The sequence below is a fragment of the Corvus brachyrhynchos genome, unplaced genomic scaffold, assembly GCF_000691975.1.
Source record: "Corvus brachyrhynchos isolate BGI_N302 unplaced genomic scaffold, ASM69197v1 scaffold17, whole genome shotgun sequence".
NCBI lineage: Eukaryota > Metazoa > Chordata > Aves > Passeriformes > Corvidae > Corvus > Corvus brachyrhynchos.
In genome coordinates, this window is record NW_008240046.1 from 7,600,319 (window position 1) to 7,619,074 (window position 18,756).

An 18,756-nucleotide genomic window follows, 5' to 3' on the forward strand; every position below is an offset into this window, starting at 1 on the left:
CTTCTCTCTTGGTTGGTGTGTTACATACTGAACATTGTGCTTTGCCTTGCAGCAAGTGCCCATTTAACGGAAAGGGAAGCCTTGATGTCAGAGCTTAAAGTGCTGAGCTACCTTGGAAACCACATCAACATCGTGAATCTGCTTGGAGCTTGCACTATTGGAGGTGGGGTTGTCTACAGATTATTGGTTGTTTCTGTTCTTTTTTATTGCCGGGAGGATGAACTTTGTGAAGAAGAATCCAAGGTGCAGCTTTAAGTGTAGAAATCTTAAATACATTTCATGCTTAGACATGTTGCAGATCATCATGATTATCATCTGTGATTTACTGAATCTAGATTTTAGATTCATTTTAAAAACAGTAGTAAGACTACTGTAGCTTCAGCTGAACAAGAAGGTTGCTTTTATTCTCTTTCATGTGAACCATTGTGTGGTTTCTTCTGGAGAGATGACAAAATGTACCGTATAAACTTTTTCCTCCATCACATTGTTTCTCATTAATGAGAACTGGTTCCTTGTTGGTATCCTAGGTGAAGTCAACAGGCTTGTCTTCCGTAGCCTTCCAGCCTTCTGTTTAAATGTATCTGCTGCAAATATATCTGCTAAGGAACCACTAAAGGTACAAATTCTAAGCAGCAGAAAGTTGAGAAAAGTAGTTTTGGAAATAAAGAATTGCAAAACCCTAATGTTTCACATTTAGTATAAACTTCATAAGTTTGTTTTCATACATAATAAAAGCTACAAAACCCCTGAAGTGTCAATAGAGAGTGATAGAAACTTGTATTTTTAATTTATACTCATTTTAATATGAAAGATGGTACTGCTTCTTACACATTTTTCAAAGAAAAGGGGCTTGTAAAAATTCATAGTTTTAGACAAAGGCAAAGCATTTCTCACAATTAATGATTTAAAAATAGGATGAAACTATTTTGTTCAGGCAGCCAGCTAAGTAGACTCACTGGCCCAAGTGCATGTTTCTCTCAGTGGAAAAAATGTGGTGTCTGTAAGAAAATCACACCACAAACACTTGTTTTGCTTTGTGAAAGCTATAATTTTTAACTGTAGAGAAATGGAAATAAACCAGTGAGGTTAGGCAACAATGATACAGAGTAAACTTAGAGATGAAATAACACGCAGTGTAATTACATATTCGAGCTCTGTAGCTGGAGTCATTCACTCAAAAGACATATATTTGATCTATAAACATCCTTGCTGAAGATGACTTGATTCCCTTTTCTGATTTCATTTTAATATTCTAAGACCTTGTGCAGTGTAGTTTTCTGTTGCAGCAGGCTGTTCTGTTTGAATGATTTTTCCTATTATACTGCAGAATATAACACTCTACATCATTTCCAAAACATTACTGAAGTAGTGTGAAGCTCTATTGTAAACAGAAGTGAATCAAAAGGATTAATGTTTGAAGCTTGAATTACTCTTAATGTTTGGAACAAATAACTTCCTTCAGGAAGTGAGCAAAATCAAACAGATGTGTCTGGCCAGAACCATTATCGCATGAAGAAAAAGACTTATTTGTTTAATTTTTGTACAATCCAATGCTGTTGAGGGGCAGAACATTAATTGGGACACAGCTTTAGCTGGACCACAGTTGTTCATCTGTGAAAGGGAAGATGCTCGGTTACTTTTCTATAACTTTTCAAGTCTAGACAGTGCTAGGCAGTGTGATTTTTTTTAATAGTCCAGCCTGTGTGCTTCACTGAATGCTAGCTTTATGAAGGGTTTTCTGCTTTAAAAACAATACTCACCAGCTTTCTAAACCTTACATGCATCTACAGGTCCCACTCTAGTCATTACAGAATATTGCTGTTATGGTGATCTTTTAAATTTTCTGAGACGGAAACGAGATTCATTTATTTGTCCAAAACATGAAGAACATGCAGATGCAGCTGTTTATGAGAACCTTTTGCATCAGTCAGAGCCTGCAGCGTAAGTATGACCCGCTGAAATGTACTTGTGTTTTTAGAAGATTGGGAAGGAGGAGATATCAAAGTTTATTAGAGATAAGAGGTGTGGAGAAACATTTAATGCAGCAGGCTTTGGAGATTCTTGGCTGCACAAGAAAACAATTTAATTAATAGGCTATTTGTTCAGGGGGTGGTTTATTCCAACAGAGTGTCATTATATACAGAGTGGATTGTATGCGCTCTGTTTTACTTCTTTATCAAATTTCTGCAGTTATTTCGTGCACTTCCTTGGCTCCAATCTTTGTACATATTTGTGTTTATTGATATTGTTAAACTTCAGTAGTGCTTATTTAGCAGCTTGAATGACAGCTTCCCCGGTGTCGGGCTGTTAGTGCCCTGAGTTCTCCCAAGTTCCTGCCTTCAGAAATCACTTTTTACAAAGTCAAACCACTGTCTTACAATGTCAGCGGCAGGCTGCCACTGACAGCTCACTACATTTTGTGGTGAAACAACCTGTGTCATGACTCTGAGATTGCTCTTGTACTTAATTCATCTGTATATTTTTAACTGCTGTGTTTTATATACCATCCCAGAGTTCTTTCCAAGGGCGTTTCCAAGCAGATTTCCTTCCGTTTGCAAAGTGAGAGAGACAGCTTACCAAAACCTAGAGGCTATTACAATATCTGCCCATTCTACATTTTAGTCTGTTTATTGCCCCAGTGGGCCCATTACTTTGTGTTGGCAGTCACAAAAGAAGCAGGCAGACCCAAGGAGTTGGAAAAGTTCTTTATCCCAGCAAGGTGTAGCCCTGGTGAAGCTGTTTGTGCTGTGGCAATAAATGGATAGCTGGTGATGCCCCAGAGAGGTTGGGACCGCTGTGGAGATGAACATAAGGCTGTGATTTGCCATTGGAGGTTGTGCCCTCTGTTCAGTGAAGGGATCTTGCTGTTTAAGCACAGTTCATAAATTGAGTTATTAGCAGCAGAGTATTTACAAAATTCTCGTGGTAGTGTTTACTGCTGCTGAATGTGTCAGATGTGTTTATGATGGTAACTAAAGCTATTGGTGATCTCATTGCTCCTTCCTATGTTAGCTCTGTGGCTGCATTTATTGTTCTTAAACTAAGCAGATGTTTCAGGCTAAGGAAGTATATGAATTCCAATGGCAATGAAGTGAAAAATGCCAAAGTACATCCATCATTTCTAAAGGTGCCTAACTGTATATTTATAAACCATATAGTATGAAAATCTGTACATTTGAATTATATATAGAAATAAGAAAATTTAAACTTAAAAGAATGTAGCAGATGGCTGTCCCAAGCCTCGGCTGATTTTTTGAAATACATATGAATCCCCTATGGAACTTGGGAATTTCTGAATTTAACATTTTTTACCATTTGTCTTCTGCATTTCAATTGCCAATTGAGCTGCTGAAATATTCTGGTAGAAGTTGGCCTAAGGAGAAAAAGGAAGCACTAGCAGATCCTGTGAAACATCTGGATGTTAATTTATAGAGAGTGAGGTCTGTATAAACAGTATTCATGTGAAAGGTTTTGCTTGCTCACCTGAGCCAAACTCAAACTTTGAGGTGTATCATTAACTGTACCAACAAACCTCTCTTTCTGTACAGGCATTTCCTCATTTTTTTCACACACCCATGAATTTCCAATCAATTGATCATTTGTAAAGCAATTATTCAGAAGGTTGGCCTGATGTTGGCTTTTTTCTTGGATGGCTTTTGGGACCTTTTTCACTAAACTATGTTTCTTTTGTTCTGCTGCTTCTTACAGTGATGTTGCCAATGAGTACATGGACATGAAACCAGGAGTGTCATATGCAGTCCCACCAAAGGCTGACAAAAAACGACCTGTGAAGTCTGGTGAGTTCAGTGGCAAGGAATTCTGTTTGCTGGTGGGAGTGCAGGAAGAGGGGTTTCATGGATTTGTTCAGTTTTAGCATATTTGTCTTTTGTGAATGGGGATGCTTAAAACTCAGTAATAGGTGTGAGAAGGCTTGGAAAAGAACAGTATGCTCAATTACAGTGTCTTGTATTTCTTCACACTTAAATGGAGTATCAGGATTATTTTTTTCCTTTTTGGTGATGGGCTATTTATGTGATTCTAGACTGTTACTTACTCCAGTCACTGTTTTGTTTAATGTCAAAACAACTCTACATGATTTCTACATGATTACACTTGCTTAACTCAAAAGCTGTTGTTGTTTATATTGTGTAGGATCCTACACTGATCAGGATGTTACCCTTGCTATGCCGGAAGATGACGAACTTGCTTTAGATGTAGAAGATCTGCTGAGCTTTTCTTACCAGGTGGCAAAGGGCATGAGCTTCCTTGCCTCCAAAAACGTAAGTTAAGAATTTTTCAGAGATGGACAGAAGCAGTAGATTTGTAATTTATTTTATCATCAGTTTCAGTGTTTTAATGTGATCCATGTGTTTAAATGCTGAATATGTCTATGTTCTTTTCAACAAGCACTGTGAACTGATAGGCTCCCTCTCATACCTGAAGCTTTACCTAGAGTTGGAGTTGTATACTGTGCTTATTGGCCAAAAGTGATGTTTTATATACCATAAAACAGAAGTCAGTGTGAAGCAGTGCTGTTGTGTATCTGCTGTTCAGGCTAGTAGAATCAGAGCAAAGGTATCTATTTGCATGAATTTTAAGCAATGCTGCACTTGCTACTTCTCTCATGTAGAAAATGCTGCCTTAAAAAGGGGAGACACCACGATGTGTGCTTTTTTTTGTAAGCAGGGCTTAATTCACAGGAAATATCTTGATTTTTAGTTTTCTGGAAAGATAAAATCAGCTGAGAGACCCACAAAGAATATTCATTGATTACACTGAGCGTAATAGACATTCCTCTGCGTTTTGTAGGAGAGGTGTTGCATAACAGAAAGGGATTTATAAAGAAGTCTTAAGCACAGCATAATTAGTATCTTCCTATGGTTATTCTTACATTTTATTTCAAAAATGCCATTTAACATGTAAACATTATGACTAATGTAGCTACTACAAGTGTACCTTATTTAATAAAGTGCAAAAGCAAACTTAGGCAATTTAAGGAAAGGAAGGCAGGCCTGGACTCCTGTGTTCCTGTTGGGAAATATGTCTTGAACTCTGCTGTGAGGAAAGTGCACATTAAAACTTGCTTTTGCACTTGTTTTTTTTTGTCCCACTGTTCTTTCTTCCAAACCAAACCATGAACTTCCTTTAGTTTATTTTTCATCTATCAACACATTCAAAACAGGCCTGATATGCAAACATATCATATTACAGACGATGCACAGGTTCACCATGCTCCTGCATCCTTCGCTGTTGAGGACATCCAGTGCTTAGCACACATATTCTGTATTTCTTCTGTTTTCCTAAAGAGTAGCCCACAGATCCACTATGTATTATTCCTGGTGACTTTTTCTTTATAGTCTTTCCATTTTTACAGACACCGTGGCACTGAATAGCAAAGGCAGTAAAGAATATAACATCATCTCACCCTGAGGATGGGAAGTAATTCACAGTATTGCTTTGGCAGTGCCGAGTTAACATCTGCATCACAGAATTAACTTGCAGTGCACTAATATGTTACTGGTCCTCTTTAGTTGTTGTATACTTACCTTCTTTTAGCTCCAGCATGTAAATTAGTTAATGCAGAGTGGGCTGATGGATAAGGTGCCTCAGATTGCCTCATCTTTGAGGCAGGAGGGTCCGTGAAGACCAGCACGCAGAGTGCCCAGCTGCTCTTCCGCAGCTTGCTTGTGTGTCAAGGCTGCGCAGGAATGGGGTCAGGAGCTTGTTCTGGGAGGGTAACTGCCTTAAGCACACGGTGCCTTAATCACAAGACAGAGCTTCATCCCTTGGACAAAGTCTCTATTCATTGCGAACTGCACTGGTTCTGGAGGGACAAGGCAGAGTCATACTGACTCTTGGCCATCGCTTTGCCTTACTGCTTCAGTGCTGTATGACAGCTTTACATATGCAAAGTGCAGAATGCGTTGTATGAGGAGGTGAATGAGAGCCCACCAAAACAGTGGAACTATTAAAAATAGTTCCTTGTGTAAGCATGCCGAAGGGACAGAGATTAAGTTACTTGTGCAATTTGCAGTTACTTTCTGACCTTGATTTTTGTAACTCATGATATTTTGATATTTTTTGGTTAGAAATGCCAAAAGTTTTGTATTTCAAGGAAAAAAGAAAAATTGAACTATCTTCAGTTATTTTTTAGACAGCTGTGGCCTGCGTGCTAAATACTATCAGTAAAGCTGAAGCTTAATACTCTCCAGGTGAAAAAAGAAGTCACTTTTTTAGAGAATCACCTTCATTCTCTAACAAACACACATGGCCTCCACAGTTTTATACAAAGAAACACAGCTGCTGGGGAGCTCAGGCACCCTTCTGGAACTGCAGTTCCCAACACATGCTGACTGCTCAAGTAAAAACTGGAATATAAAGTGGCTAGGTCACTGAATGCATGACTGTCTGTTGAAAGATACTGGCATGTGGGAATTTCCAGTATTTTAAAATATGTAAGTCTGCTTAAGTTCTCCTAGGTACTTAATAATTCAGCTTTTCCAGAGGAGTATTTCTGTAATGGGATTCAGTTTCTGCATTTGTGTGCTTTCAAGTTGTTACCATAATTTCCCCTGTTTTCAGATTTTCAGCACTTTTCTAGAAACAACAATAGTTATTTAATAGAATATTGGGATTATTTTGGAAACAAACCACCTCTGTTTGTCCTGTATTAGGAAACAAGCCAGTGACGATTTTGATAAAAAAGATCAGAAAAAAGTGCGTTAAATTTTAGCTGCAAAGTGAAACACTGCAAAATTCAATGACTGCGATTGGTCTTTTCTAAAATAAATGCATAGACAACCTTAATAATGTGGATGGATGTAATTATTGTGAAGATACTATGTCAGAATGTTTAATCATCTGAGTAAGCTTATTAGCACATGGCTTAATTGTGATTTACAGCTTGCCTTAAAATGCATAATACAGCAAGTTACATAGCTAAATAAACATGTCAATAGTTATCAATTATCAATTAGTTATGTTTATCATAATAGTTTTGTTTATCAATTAGTTTTATCAATTAGTTTTGTTTGTTTGTCTATTATTTAGTGCATTCACAGGGATCTGGCTGCAAGAAATATTCTTCTAACTCATGGTCGAATTACAAAAATCTGTGACTTTGGCCTGGCAAGAGATATAAGGAATGACTCAAATTATGTGGTCAAAGGAAATGTAAGTATGCATGATACTTTTTATATTTGTTTTAAGTTAAGGGAGTTCCTGTTGTCTTGATGTGCAAAGAAAAGGGTTTGTTTGTTCGATGGAAATCTGGATTTTCCATTTCTGGTATATATCCGTGTTGGCTGGGAGGGGAGACTTCTGACACAGATGTGTGTGCTGACAAAATCCTTGGTATATGTTTGTTACACTGGAAAATATGTGCTCATATTTGAATGTATGGTAGTGGAAGAGGTGTTTTTGCTTCACCAATATAATGTCCGGTCTTCTTATTATACCTGAATGTACTCAAAGTTACTGCTCTGTAAGTAATTGCTAGTTTTGTCATGGAAATGCTCCGGTATCCTGGTCCTAAATTTTGGAATTATTTGGGAACTTTTTCCCTGGGCATTGCACTATTTGTCCATTATTGAAATAGTTTATCTTAAAAATATCTGAATAATCAGGGGTTTGCAGCTTATCCTTTTCTGTAAGGGATCACTCCAGACAATGAAAACTGAGTTCCAAAGTGTGAATTTACTGATTAGAGCATCAATGGGAGGCAAAACCACCTTGGTTTTCTCTGATTCCATGTAGAAATCCTAACCTTGTATGTGTAACAAACACAGCTTTAGCTTGCAGCTATAGTTCAAACCCTGTAACAGCGTTGGAACAAGACAATATATTTTGATGAGCAAAGTTAAAACTTCCCATGAAGAAGAGCACAAATCTCACGGGTACCTATTAAACCTCTGGAGGGGTACAAAGGCGCTTTGAAGTGATGCCGATCACCTTGGCAGCATTTGCAGTCCCCTTTGAAGTGCCAGTGTGGTAAAAAGAGCCCTCCTACAAAATAAAATTGAGCTTGTCTGTGGTTAAACTGGAGAAGTGTGTATGAAGTATAGGTTTTTTGCATCTCAAACTGATTTTATGCTGCCTGGCTTAGTGTTTTAAGCCTGTGTCAGATAGGTGCAGCCAGTTGGCTGCCTTCAGAGTACATATGCTTTCACTTGCACTGTTTTTCAAAGGAGAAGATCCATGTTCAGCAAGGCAGCCCTCGTCCCCAGTTCATCTGAGGGCTCCATGATCTTAATGATCAGGGCCTGGTCATCACTTGGGGACTTGACAACACATGAACTAAAGCTTACCTGTCCTGGCTTTGGCAAGCTGATAAAGACAGAAAATCCCACACCTGAGCATTTCTCACCAGAGGGGTTTGCCACTCAGTTAACTTCAGTTAATCCATAGTACCTCAAGTATCTGACATATCTCTGCTGCTGTGCTGTCACCCAGCAGGCCTTGATGTCTCAGCTACCTACAGCATCCTTATTTTAGGCTGTGGGACTGACAGGTTTATTGGTTTTCTTCAAAACAATGTCACTACCAGCAACTGATTGCTTAGAAGTTGAGGTTAGGGAGCAATAGGAGCAGAAATAATTCATGAATGGCTGCTGTGACAGAATACTGAGTAGCATTTAGTGTAACCAATCTACTTTCAGGCACACGGGCAGGTCAAGAGCTGCTTGATCATAAAGGCTTCTGGGAGTAGGAAGTTCAGACCAGCAGCTTAGGAGGGAAATGTGCAGTTGAGTTTTTTCTGGGCTGTCCTTTAAGTTTCCTGAGTTCGTAGAATCACAGAATCATAGAATGGTTTGGGTGGGAAGGAACCTTCTAAGATCATCTAGTCCAACCTCTCTGCCATGGGCAAGGACATCTTTCACTAGATCAGGGTGCTTAGAGTGCCATCCATCCTGACCTTGAACATCTCCAGTGTTGGAAATGTTGCCCAGATGAAGTATCCACCACCTCTCTGGGCTACCTGTTACAGTGTCTCACCATCCTCATCATAATTTTTTTTCCTTATTTTTAATTTTAATCCATGCCCTTTCTGTTTAAAACCTCTGCTCCTTGTTCAGTCATCACAGGCCCCAGTAAAAGGTCCCTTTCCATCGTTCTTATAAGTCCTCTTTACATTTTGAAAGGCCACAATGAGGTCTCCCTGGAACCTTCTCTTCTCCTGACTGAACAGCCCCAGCTTTCTCAAACTTTTTTCATATGAGATGTGTTCAAGCCCTCTGATCATTGAAAGAAAGAGGTCTGGTTTCTTCCAAAGCATGACAGATGTTTAGGACAGAGGCCTGACCTGCTACTACAGTCAGACAAGGAAAGGGCAAACCAGGGAGAGGAAGGTGGAAACAAATGCAAAGGCTTTCTGTGTCCTTTCTTCTGCTCCAGTTAGCATTCACGAGGGATGTGTCTATTCCCATACAAATTTATGCAAAATCACAGAATCATAGAATTGTTTAGGTGGTAAAGACATTGAGATCATTCCCTCCAGTCGCTAACCCAGCACTACCAAGTCCACTAAACCATGTCTCTAAGCCCCACATCTCCATGTCTTTTAAATATGTCCAGGGATGGTGATGCCATCACTTCCCCAGGCAGCCTGTTCCAATGCTTGACAACCCTTTTGGTGAAGAATTTTTCCTAATATCCAGTCCAAACCTCCCCTGGCACAATTCAAGGCCATTTTCTGTGGTCCTGGGAGAAGAGACAGATCCCCACCTTGCTACAGCCTCCTTTTGGGTGGTTGCTGAGAGCACTAAGGTCTCTGCCAGCCTCCTTTTCTTCAGGATAGACAACCCCAGCTCCCCTCAGCTGCTCCCTGTTGGGCTTTATGTTCCAGACTCTTCACTACCTTCATTGCCCTTCTCTGGAAACACTCCAGCACCTGAATGTCAGTGTTGTACTGAGAGGCCCAGAGCTGGACACAGGATCTGAGGTGCAGCCTCACCAGTGCCAAGCACAGGGGGACAATCACTGCCCTGGTCCTGCTGGCCACACTATTGCTCATACAGGCCAGGATGTCTTTGACCTTCTTGGCCACCTGGCACAGCTGGCTCATGTTCAGCTGCTGTCACCAACATTCCCAGGTCCTTTTCTGCTGGAGAGTTTTCCAGCCACTCTTCCCCCTGCCTGTTGCACTGCAGGGGGTTGATGTGACCCCTGTGCAGGATCCATCACTTGGCCTTGTTGAACCTCATACAACTGGCTTGGCTCATCAGTCCAGTTTGTCCAGATACCTCTGCAGAGCTTTCCTGCCCTCCAGCAGATCAACACTTCTGCCCAATATATATATATATAAAAATAGTTATTATTTTTATTTGAATTTAAATTTTTCTGCTGATAGACTGAGGAGCTAATGCAGGTGTATTGACTGTAGATTAAAGCCTTGAAGCATCTTGACTATGTGAATCTCATTTGTGTGCCTGTGCCAGCCAGTCCACCAAAGCTTACGTGCTTAAGGAACCATGCTTACTTACATTATTTTCTTCTGACATCCTGATATCCTTTATTAACTGGACAGAAAGAATCAAACAGCATCCAGAAAATCAGAGTGCAAGGAACTGTATTAGCTTGGTAGACCCACAGAAAGATGGATCACTAGTGATGCAGCACTTGGAGAGTCTAAAATGCTGAAAGTTTTCATTTTTGGTTGGATACTTGTACTTCTTGATTTTAAAAGTATTTGATGCACATCAAAACCAGAAAAAATATTTTAGCTTGTCAATTCTTATGTCCATTGTCTTAATTTATTCCCTCTTCCCTGGAAAGGCTCGTCTTCCTGTGAAGTGGATGGCACCTGAAAGTATTTTCAATTGCGTCTACACCTTTGAGAGTGATGTCTGGTCTTACGGGATATTGCTTTGGGAGCTCTTTTCCTTAGGTAAGCTCCTTCAAGATCTCTTCTTCATTTCTGTTTCATATTGGGGTTTACTGTAGATGCAGAAATCATGTTGCTCACCTGCTCTCTCAACAGGAAGCAGCCCCTATCCAGGGATACCTGTGGACTCCAAGTTCTATAAAATGATCAAAGAGGGATACAGGATGTTCAGCCCTGAGTGTGCACCACCTGAAATGTAAGTGAGCGACCAGCACCTCTAATCATCCAAACATCAGTAAAGACGTGAAGGAAGGGAAGCTTCTATTCTTGTACCAAGGCTCATTGCACTGCCCTGTTGTCATTTTTTAAAGTTCTTGTCGTGTTTTAAATAATTCATGTACTCTAACTAGCAGAATACATGCCTGTGTTTTTACAAGCAATGAAATACGCTCATGCCTTGTGCCATCTGATCACTCTGTCATGGCACCTGCTCTCTGTCAATAAATTATTGACAGATCACAGAACATAATTAAACATTTTTACTTCAGATAAAGAAGTCAGTGAGATGTATCACCAGACTGTACAGCATTTGCATTTGTGCTGTACTTCCTGACAGCAAGAGGACTGGCTACTGATCTTCTTTATGAGACATTCCTAACTCACTATTTTGTAAATGGATTGGCATTTAACAAGCTGTCAAAGAAAACGGTGTCCAAAGCCTCCCACTAGTATTGAGTTCTCTGTTGTCCCAAACAGAGGTGTTAGCAGCACCATTCCTGTTCTTCTAGTCATTTAAAGAAGATAGGACACTTTTGTTTTAAATAATAATGCAGGAGAGATAAGAGCTCTAAGGATTTCTTCATGAGCAGTACTTAGTTGTGGTATCTTTACAGGTATGACATAATGAAGAGTTGCTGGGATGCTGATCCTTTACAGAGACCCACATTTAAACAAATTGTACAGATGATAGAGCAGCAGCTTTCAGATAATGCCCCCCGGGTAAGTTATGGATTAAGTAGTTTCAAGCAAGAGGTTATACTGGAGCTGTGAGAAGCAAAGAGCCCAGGCACTTCATTTCTAGTATTATTTATGTAGCTTTGCAGCATCAGTCCAGGTAGTAGGAATGAAGTTTGGGCTATTCCATTAGACAGTAGCTATCTAAGCCCATACCCAAAATTCACTAGCTGGAGAAGATTCTTTGCATTATTGATGTTTCTCACTCACAATAGACCTGTCACAACAATTTTGATGTTACCAAGTGCAATGGTACTGCATATATTCATCTTATCCTAAACTATGAAAACTTCTGCTAATCTGGGAAACATCTCAGAAATAAAGTATAGTTACTTTTTTATTAGGAAGCTATTGGATGAAGGGGTGGAGCCTTTAGTGTGCTCTTCTGTATCTTCTCACTTGCTTCCTCTAATACCATTTAAATAACCTTGGAGGTATGTTGTGACAAATTGTATTTGCTGCTCTTTCAGTCACTCCATGGTGAAAGCTTATTCTGAGCAGGCAATTGGACAAAACAGTCCAAAAAAGAACTGGAGGCACATCCTAAACTTGGATTTTCTCTCTCCACAACTTTGTGTGTTACTAGGGTTTACAAAAGTACGTTTAAAACCTGGTTTAAAAATAAAGCTTCCTTTTACCTTCTGGATGCCTTGGGCAGAGAGTACATGGCTTCCTGACAATTTGGAAAAAGAGGAAACTGAAAGCTGCTGGTGTTCGATTGCATCCTGTAGCATATTTTTGGCAGGTGCAGGCATTACTAAAACAAAAGCAAGAATCTTAAGGAAGAAGTATTAGTGAGGTTTCTGGGGAGCTTTGTAATAACCTGAGCTATTTTATTTTTTGAGCTCAGCTGAAATTTGGCATGCAATTGGAAGTTACAATGTTTTTAGTAATTGAGATTGAGTTTCCTGATTCTTTAAAATTGCAGTTCAGCCCAAGACCTTTTGAAACTGTTTGATTTGCAAAGAAGCTCCTGAGCTGGAACCCTTCCACAGTAGTGTGTAGTACACAGTGGGGAAAAGCTAAGAAAGGAATGCTCTCCAAGAATGTGTGAAGGGAGCAGTCTGCAGGGTACTGACACCAGTCTTTGGCTTCTGCAGGTTTATGCCAACTTCTCAACCCCACCTTCCAGTCAAGGAAATGCTCCAGATCACTCAGTGAGGATTAACTCGGTGGGCAGCAGTGCTTCATCTACTCAGCCTCTCCTGGTACGCGAAGATATTTGAGTGGCATGTGAAGGAAGAAGAGATCAGATGTGTTAGCTGTTTGTATTGTGCAGGGGCTGAGAGAGGGACAACTTCAATAATTTCTCTTTCTTTTACTCACTACTACCACTGTGTAGCTGAAACATTGTTGTAATACTGTCCTTTACCATGCACTGTTACACATAAACCTAATCTGCTGAGCACGGTTACAGGCCTCATTGCAGTGTTAATTGAAGCTGTATATATTTCGCTATATTGTGTGTATTTGCAGTAGAGAGCCAGATGTGAAGGAAAAAAAAACAACCAACAAAAGAAATCCTAAGCCAGGGTGTGGAATTAGATGACTATAGATCAAACCAAATCTGCAGTGATTCTTCTCTGGATCTGTGCCTGGAATGCATACAGTCATTTTCTAGTTAATCTTGTTTTTCTGAATTTAAGAAATAAACAAATACTAAGTTAATAGTTTTGTAAACCCTTTCCACATCCAGCCAAGCCTGAGAAGCTTTCCCAGGCAGGTATCATAGGTTGGAGGCCAGTGAGGGTGGTGTATATACCTGGGAAAAAGAGGTGAAGGAACCAAGACCCTTCCAAAGTTGTTCTGTGCAACTGGAAATCCTCCTGGGAGCTCTGGGGTTTAAACCAGAAGAGAAGGGAGGAAGAGCATGGATTTTAATTTTTATTTCCCACCTGGGCTGTCACTCTTGCTGACCAGTTGCACGGTTTCTATGGATATATGCACTACTTCCCACCGGTGCATTCCCTGCCAGGATGAAGCTGCCCGTTGCTGGGTCTCACTCCACCATGGAGCCTGAACTGCTCCTGTCCCCCCCTGCCTTGGGTGCCCAAAGACTTTGACATTTGTTTTGCTAATAGCTACATCTAAAGGTGTTCACCAAAGATAGGTGGGCCCTGTCAAAGTGGTCAAAAAAGAGGAGGAAGGCTGCTTCCAGTAAATTGTGTGTCTGGAGAAGAGGCCGTTTAACGGGTCATCTTATCTAAGTGAGAGCAGAGGCAAGGAGTGCTCTCCTGGGGGCCCTTTCTTTATCTCGTCCTACCCAGGTGAATCCTTCCCACAGGCAGTCTTGGATAGTGCTAACAGGAAAGGGCTATTTTCCTCCACCCCAAGTTGTTTCTGTGATAGTCCAGAGATGATAATGAAGAAGAGTCTAACTGGGAAGTGCCAAATTTATAAATTGCATAAAAGAATCCTTTCAGTCTTCTTTGACAGACATGAAGCTTTAGGGTCAGCATCTTTTGAGCCCAGGGCTGTGCTTAAAAGTGTTTTCTAACCCCATTTCTTCTTACCAGGAACACTGCTGGTTCTTTTCTTCCTTTGTTTCTGATCCCTAGAAATAAGTAAAGGCATTGAGAGAAGCATTTCTCAGAGGCAGAGTACTACCTGAGTACCTATTTATTTACAATGCACTTAAGCACTCTGTAACTTTTACTTTACCAGGATTTTGGTTGAGTTTACATTCATATGTGTAACTAACTGCCCAAATACAAGGTAATTGTAAATATACACACTGGTAGTATATTTTGGGTTACATTGAATACTGCGCTCTTTCTATGACTGTGCATTTGGTTTATTGTTACAGGAGTATGTCTTTCAGAGTTAAATAAAAAATTAGCCATTTGCACTGAACTTACTTAGGCTGTTGCACCTTTCCAAAGCTAGCCATTTGTTTGGATGCACTCTTATGCCTACTAGTTGTTGAGCATTTTCAGTTTAATGCTATAAAAGCTCTCTTGTAACGTGTTGGCTTTCGGAGCAACTGTAGACAAACTAGTTGTTATAGATGTCTCGGTACTTTACAGACACTTAGCTGAAAGAGGTTTGGGTTTTTTCGTTCTTGAAATTTATATTTTTATAATTTGGGGGGGTTTGAAACTTATTTTGCAATGGCTTGGTGTTTTGAATGGGTTTATGCATTGTTTTTGTAAATATGGAAATGTAGCAATAATGTCCTTTTGACTATTCTCAGTCCTTGAGTCTCAAAAATATTTTTATATATATATATATGCAAAAACTATATGTATAAATATGTAAGTGTTTGAAAGTTTATGAAACACTTACGGATATGTTGCTCAGTTGTAGAATTGCAGTTAGGAAAAGTTCAAATAAATCTGTAAATATGTATTCAAATGCTACCAATGTGTATTTTGTTAAGACAGAATATTTTCACGTAAGTGTTAATAAATTCTTGGGCTGAAGCAAAATCTCAGTGTCTGGCCACACACAGGTCAAGTTTGGCATTCTGAAACACTTTTGCAAATACATGCCAAAATTTTTTACTCTTTATTTGCTATGGAAGTTCTTTACCTGTGAATTTGTGGGACAAATACTTGAAAATTTTGATGCAGCTTTGTTGTGGAAGAAAATTGCAGTTAGAATATTGATTTTGTAGACTGTTGGTGCAGTCTACATGTCATGAATAGTATTTAAAACAAAGATATCTCGGTGTTGCTTAGGATATGGCTGTAGAGGCACTTGGAGCCCCTTAAAGGCTGCAGCAATGCTGAATATTCCCCCTTCCTTAAACAAGGGTACATGCTCTTGTCCCCTCTTGCAGGCTGGCACAAGAGCTCGTGCTGGGCTGGCCGAGTGCAGCACTGCTGGGAGGCAGCAGGAGACACCTGGGGCTGCTGCGGTGGGAGGGAGGTCATAAAGGGAAAGCTTCCCTTGCTGAGCAGATACTCTGTGTCTTGGTGGGAGACCCTCTGATTTAGTCACTCCAGGTTTGACATCTGTGGCTCCCCTGCTCACACTTGTTCCTGTGCTGCGTAAGAGTTTGCCTGGTTGGTACGTGGTTTAATAGTAGGTTTAGAGCCTATAAGCATAAGTCTGTAGAATAACCCTACTAAAACCCCTACTAACTGACATGAGAGACAGACCTCAATTATACTGATCCTTAAACATTTCTGTTCTTTCAGCAGACTGCCTTGAAAAGCTCCCCTCCTTCAGCTTCCTTTGTAAAACAGCTTCCTTTTTTTTTTTCTTTTTTTTTTCTTACACATAGGTCTTCACTCTGCTTGTTAAAACTAATTAAGAAAATTATAACCTGGTTTTGTCAGAAGCCATGAGGTACAAGCTTTGTTACAATTGGCATTGTCATTTTTTTTAATAATGCTTCAGAAGATACCAAGATGGTATCTGATTTGGAACCATTTTTTTTCCTGTATTGTCCACCCCCACATTCAAGCAGAGTAGAGTTCATACTGAGGGATTCCTGGAGCTGAATTGTACAAATAATTTGTGAATTCTCATTTAGCATAGCCAAAGGTGCTATTTTATCTATTTATTTGGTTAGCACGTCATTAATTTTATTTTCCTGAAATGTTTCCTGTTCTGAAACACCCTAGGATATTGCATCTCTGCTTTCTGAAAAAAATCTCTCTCCTGTTTTCTTATTACAAGGCTCGCAGTGATTACCTCCTCCATTCTTGCTCATGGTCAAACAGCCCATTTCCCTCTGAATTATTTTATTGTGCCAGTTCTAAGCAATAGCTTACATGGAAAAGCACATATTGGCATTAATATGTGTTTTATCTGCCCTTCAAAGCATTACTGTACCCAGATATAAAGAGCAACCAGCACCATGTTACCAGCACGGACCATTGGGACCATGGACCCTCATGGACCAAGTGTCTGAAGGTAGGGTGCAGGAGAGGGGTTCAGGATCTTTACAGTGGTGCCCAGTTACAGGACCAGAGGCACTGGGCACAAATGGCAATGTGTGAGCTTCCCTCAACTTCAGGAAACACCTTTTTTTACTGTAAGGGGGACTAAGCACTGGCACAGATTGTCCCAGAGGTTATGGGGGTCTCTGTGCTTGGAGATAATCAAAACCCATGTGAACATGGTCCTGGGCAATGGGCTTAAGCAGGGGAGTTGGGCCAGATGACCTGCCTTCCAACTTCAACCCTTCTGTGATTTTGCAATCAGCCAAGGGCACTTTGGAGAATCTGAGCTGTAAAATGCACTTGGACAGAAGTAGAAAAGAAACACCTTTCCCACCCCCCCACCCCCCTTATGCTGAACATTAGAGAATGACGTGTCCTCTGTTCCCTTTACTAACTAAAAAAGAAAATACTTGCAGGCTCTGGGAGAGAAGAGGAAAGATTGTGGAAATGCTAGGGTATACATGGAGTTAGTGATCAGTATCATGTGCATCAGCACCACCAGATTTTTTGTTTCTGTTTCTTCTTCCCATCTCTACATGGGTCTTTGGGAAGGCAGATGGAGATACAATGTTCCTGGGACAAGTCACCAGGGAATGACCATTCATACCCTGGACCAAACTGTTCATAGTGATCACTGGAGAAGTTGGACAACAGCATCCTTAATTCTAGTGTGCTGTAGGCTGAAACCAAAAGAGTAAAATATTTCCCTCTTCCTGTACATGGATTAGGAAACTTCCTTCTTGTCCTGTAGGGTGGTCTGAGTCTCCGTAAGAGGAGAAGGAACAGTTGCATAGACTTTTTAGCTTCTCATTTAGAACTTAAGTTGTAACAAAAATGTGATAATCTACTCTGCAGTTCAGTTGTGGTTCCCAGAAACTTCTGAAATTGTGAATAATGGTTGAAGATGACCTCCAATTGCCATGTTTCCTGTGCACTAATTTCTTAGAAGATTATGCTGTAATTAGTAGTTTTCTGTCCAGAAATTGCTCTGAAGCTCTTTTTCCTGACAGATCGTCCATATTTCTTAAATTGATTATCATTCTCTCTTCTTGGTGTATCTGTTGGTTGCCAGCCAGGCAGCAGAGCTTACTTACTAGCAGCAGTCACTCCAGTTGATTTTTCTGTCTGTGCCCTTGAAATCATTTTAGCTAGGTTGTGACGGGCAGCAGAAACCAGTATACCCCAAAGGGCCCGCTGGACTTGGCGTGTGTGCTCCCCACTAAGCGCTGTCAGCAACATCAGATAAGGGCTTTGCGGGGCACATGCAGCGTTACCCAACCATCCGGTCCCCGCACGGGCAGGCGCAGCATGCAGCTGCCCTTACAGACCAGCAAACATCGGTGTGCAGCACAAGTTACCTCCAGGACTTTCTCCAGCTGCACAAAGGGCAAAATTTGTATGTTTTGAGATGTAGGAGTACCAGTGGCTGTCTGCACTTCTGTGAATTATACCCATGTATTTTTGACTGGTTCAAGTACCATTACTGGGCAGGGGGCCCTGCTCTTATGTGTGGTTGTGCATGGAGCTAGTGTGGCCATCAGAACGCTTCTCTATGGCCTAAAGGGTGCCCGCTTGGAGAGAGAGCTCCTCTCCCCACCTCAAGGGGGTTTACCCAGCAACAGAGCCTTTCTGTGCATGTGCTGCATGTGCTGTTACTGCCAAGGCATGTGTCCTTCTGGTGCTTTTCCATTCGATATCAAATACCAGACTTACAACCCACAGTTCAAGAAATAAAACTAAACAATGTTGAAGCATTAATATTTTAAAAGCAAATCAGTTCCTCACAGCAGTACATTAAAAAAGGGCAATTGCAACTTCACAGATGCTGGTTTTGGCATTTTCTCTTTTGAGTTAAAATAGCAAAGCTGATTTAAACTTATTTGTGAGATGAAAGCATATTTGTATTTTCCCCTTCAGCCATTTTTCATTCAAAAGCTGTTTGCATTTTTCTTCTTTTGCTGGGCCTAAACATTAGCTAGTTACTTCCAGAAATCAGCATTATTTGAAATTTCCCACGTTCTTGTGTAA

The 18,756-nt window shown here is 40.4% G+C and overlaps 1 protein-coding gene across 2 annotated transcripts in view; it reads left to right on the plus strand.

The window, feature by feature from the left end:
• Nucleotides 1-15,255, plus strand: part of KIT (KIT proto-oncogene receptor tyrosine kinase) — a 52,447-nt gene extending 37,192 nt beyond the window's left edge. For both annotated transcript variants that reach the window (XM_017744614.1, XM_017744613.1), the window contains 9 exons: nucleotides 53-163; nucleotides 1,791-1,941; nucleotides 3,709-3,797; nucleotides 4,153-4,280; nucleotides 7,051-7,173; nucleotides 10,774-10,885; nucleotides 10,979-11,078; nucleotides 11,716-11,821; nucleotides 12,937-15,255. In XM_017744614.1, the coding sequence (XP_017600103.1) occupies nucleotides 53-163; nucleotides 1,791-1,941; nucleotides 3,709-3,797; nucleotides 4,153-4,280; nucleotides 7,051-7,173; nucleotides 10,774-10,885; nucleotides 10,979-11,078; nucleotides 11,716-11,821; nucleotides 12,937-13,062 (1,046 nt within the window). In that variant the 3' untranslated portion in view covers nucleotides 13,063-15,255. The remainder of the gene's footprint in view (nucleotides 1-52; nucleotides 164-1,790; nucleotides 1,942-3,708; nucleotides 3,798-4,152; nucleotides 4,281-7,050; nucleotides 7,174-10,773; nucleotides 10,886-10,978; nucleotides 11,079-11,715; nucleotides 11,822-12,936) is intronic.
• Nucleotides 15,256-18,756: the final 3,501 nt, after the last annotated feature.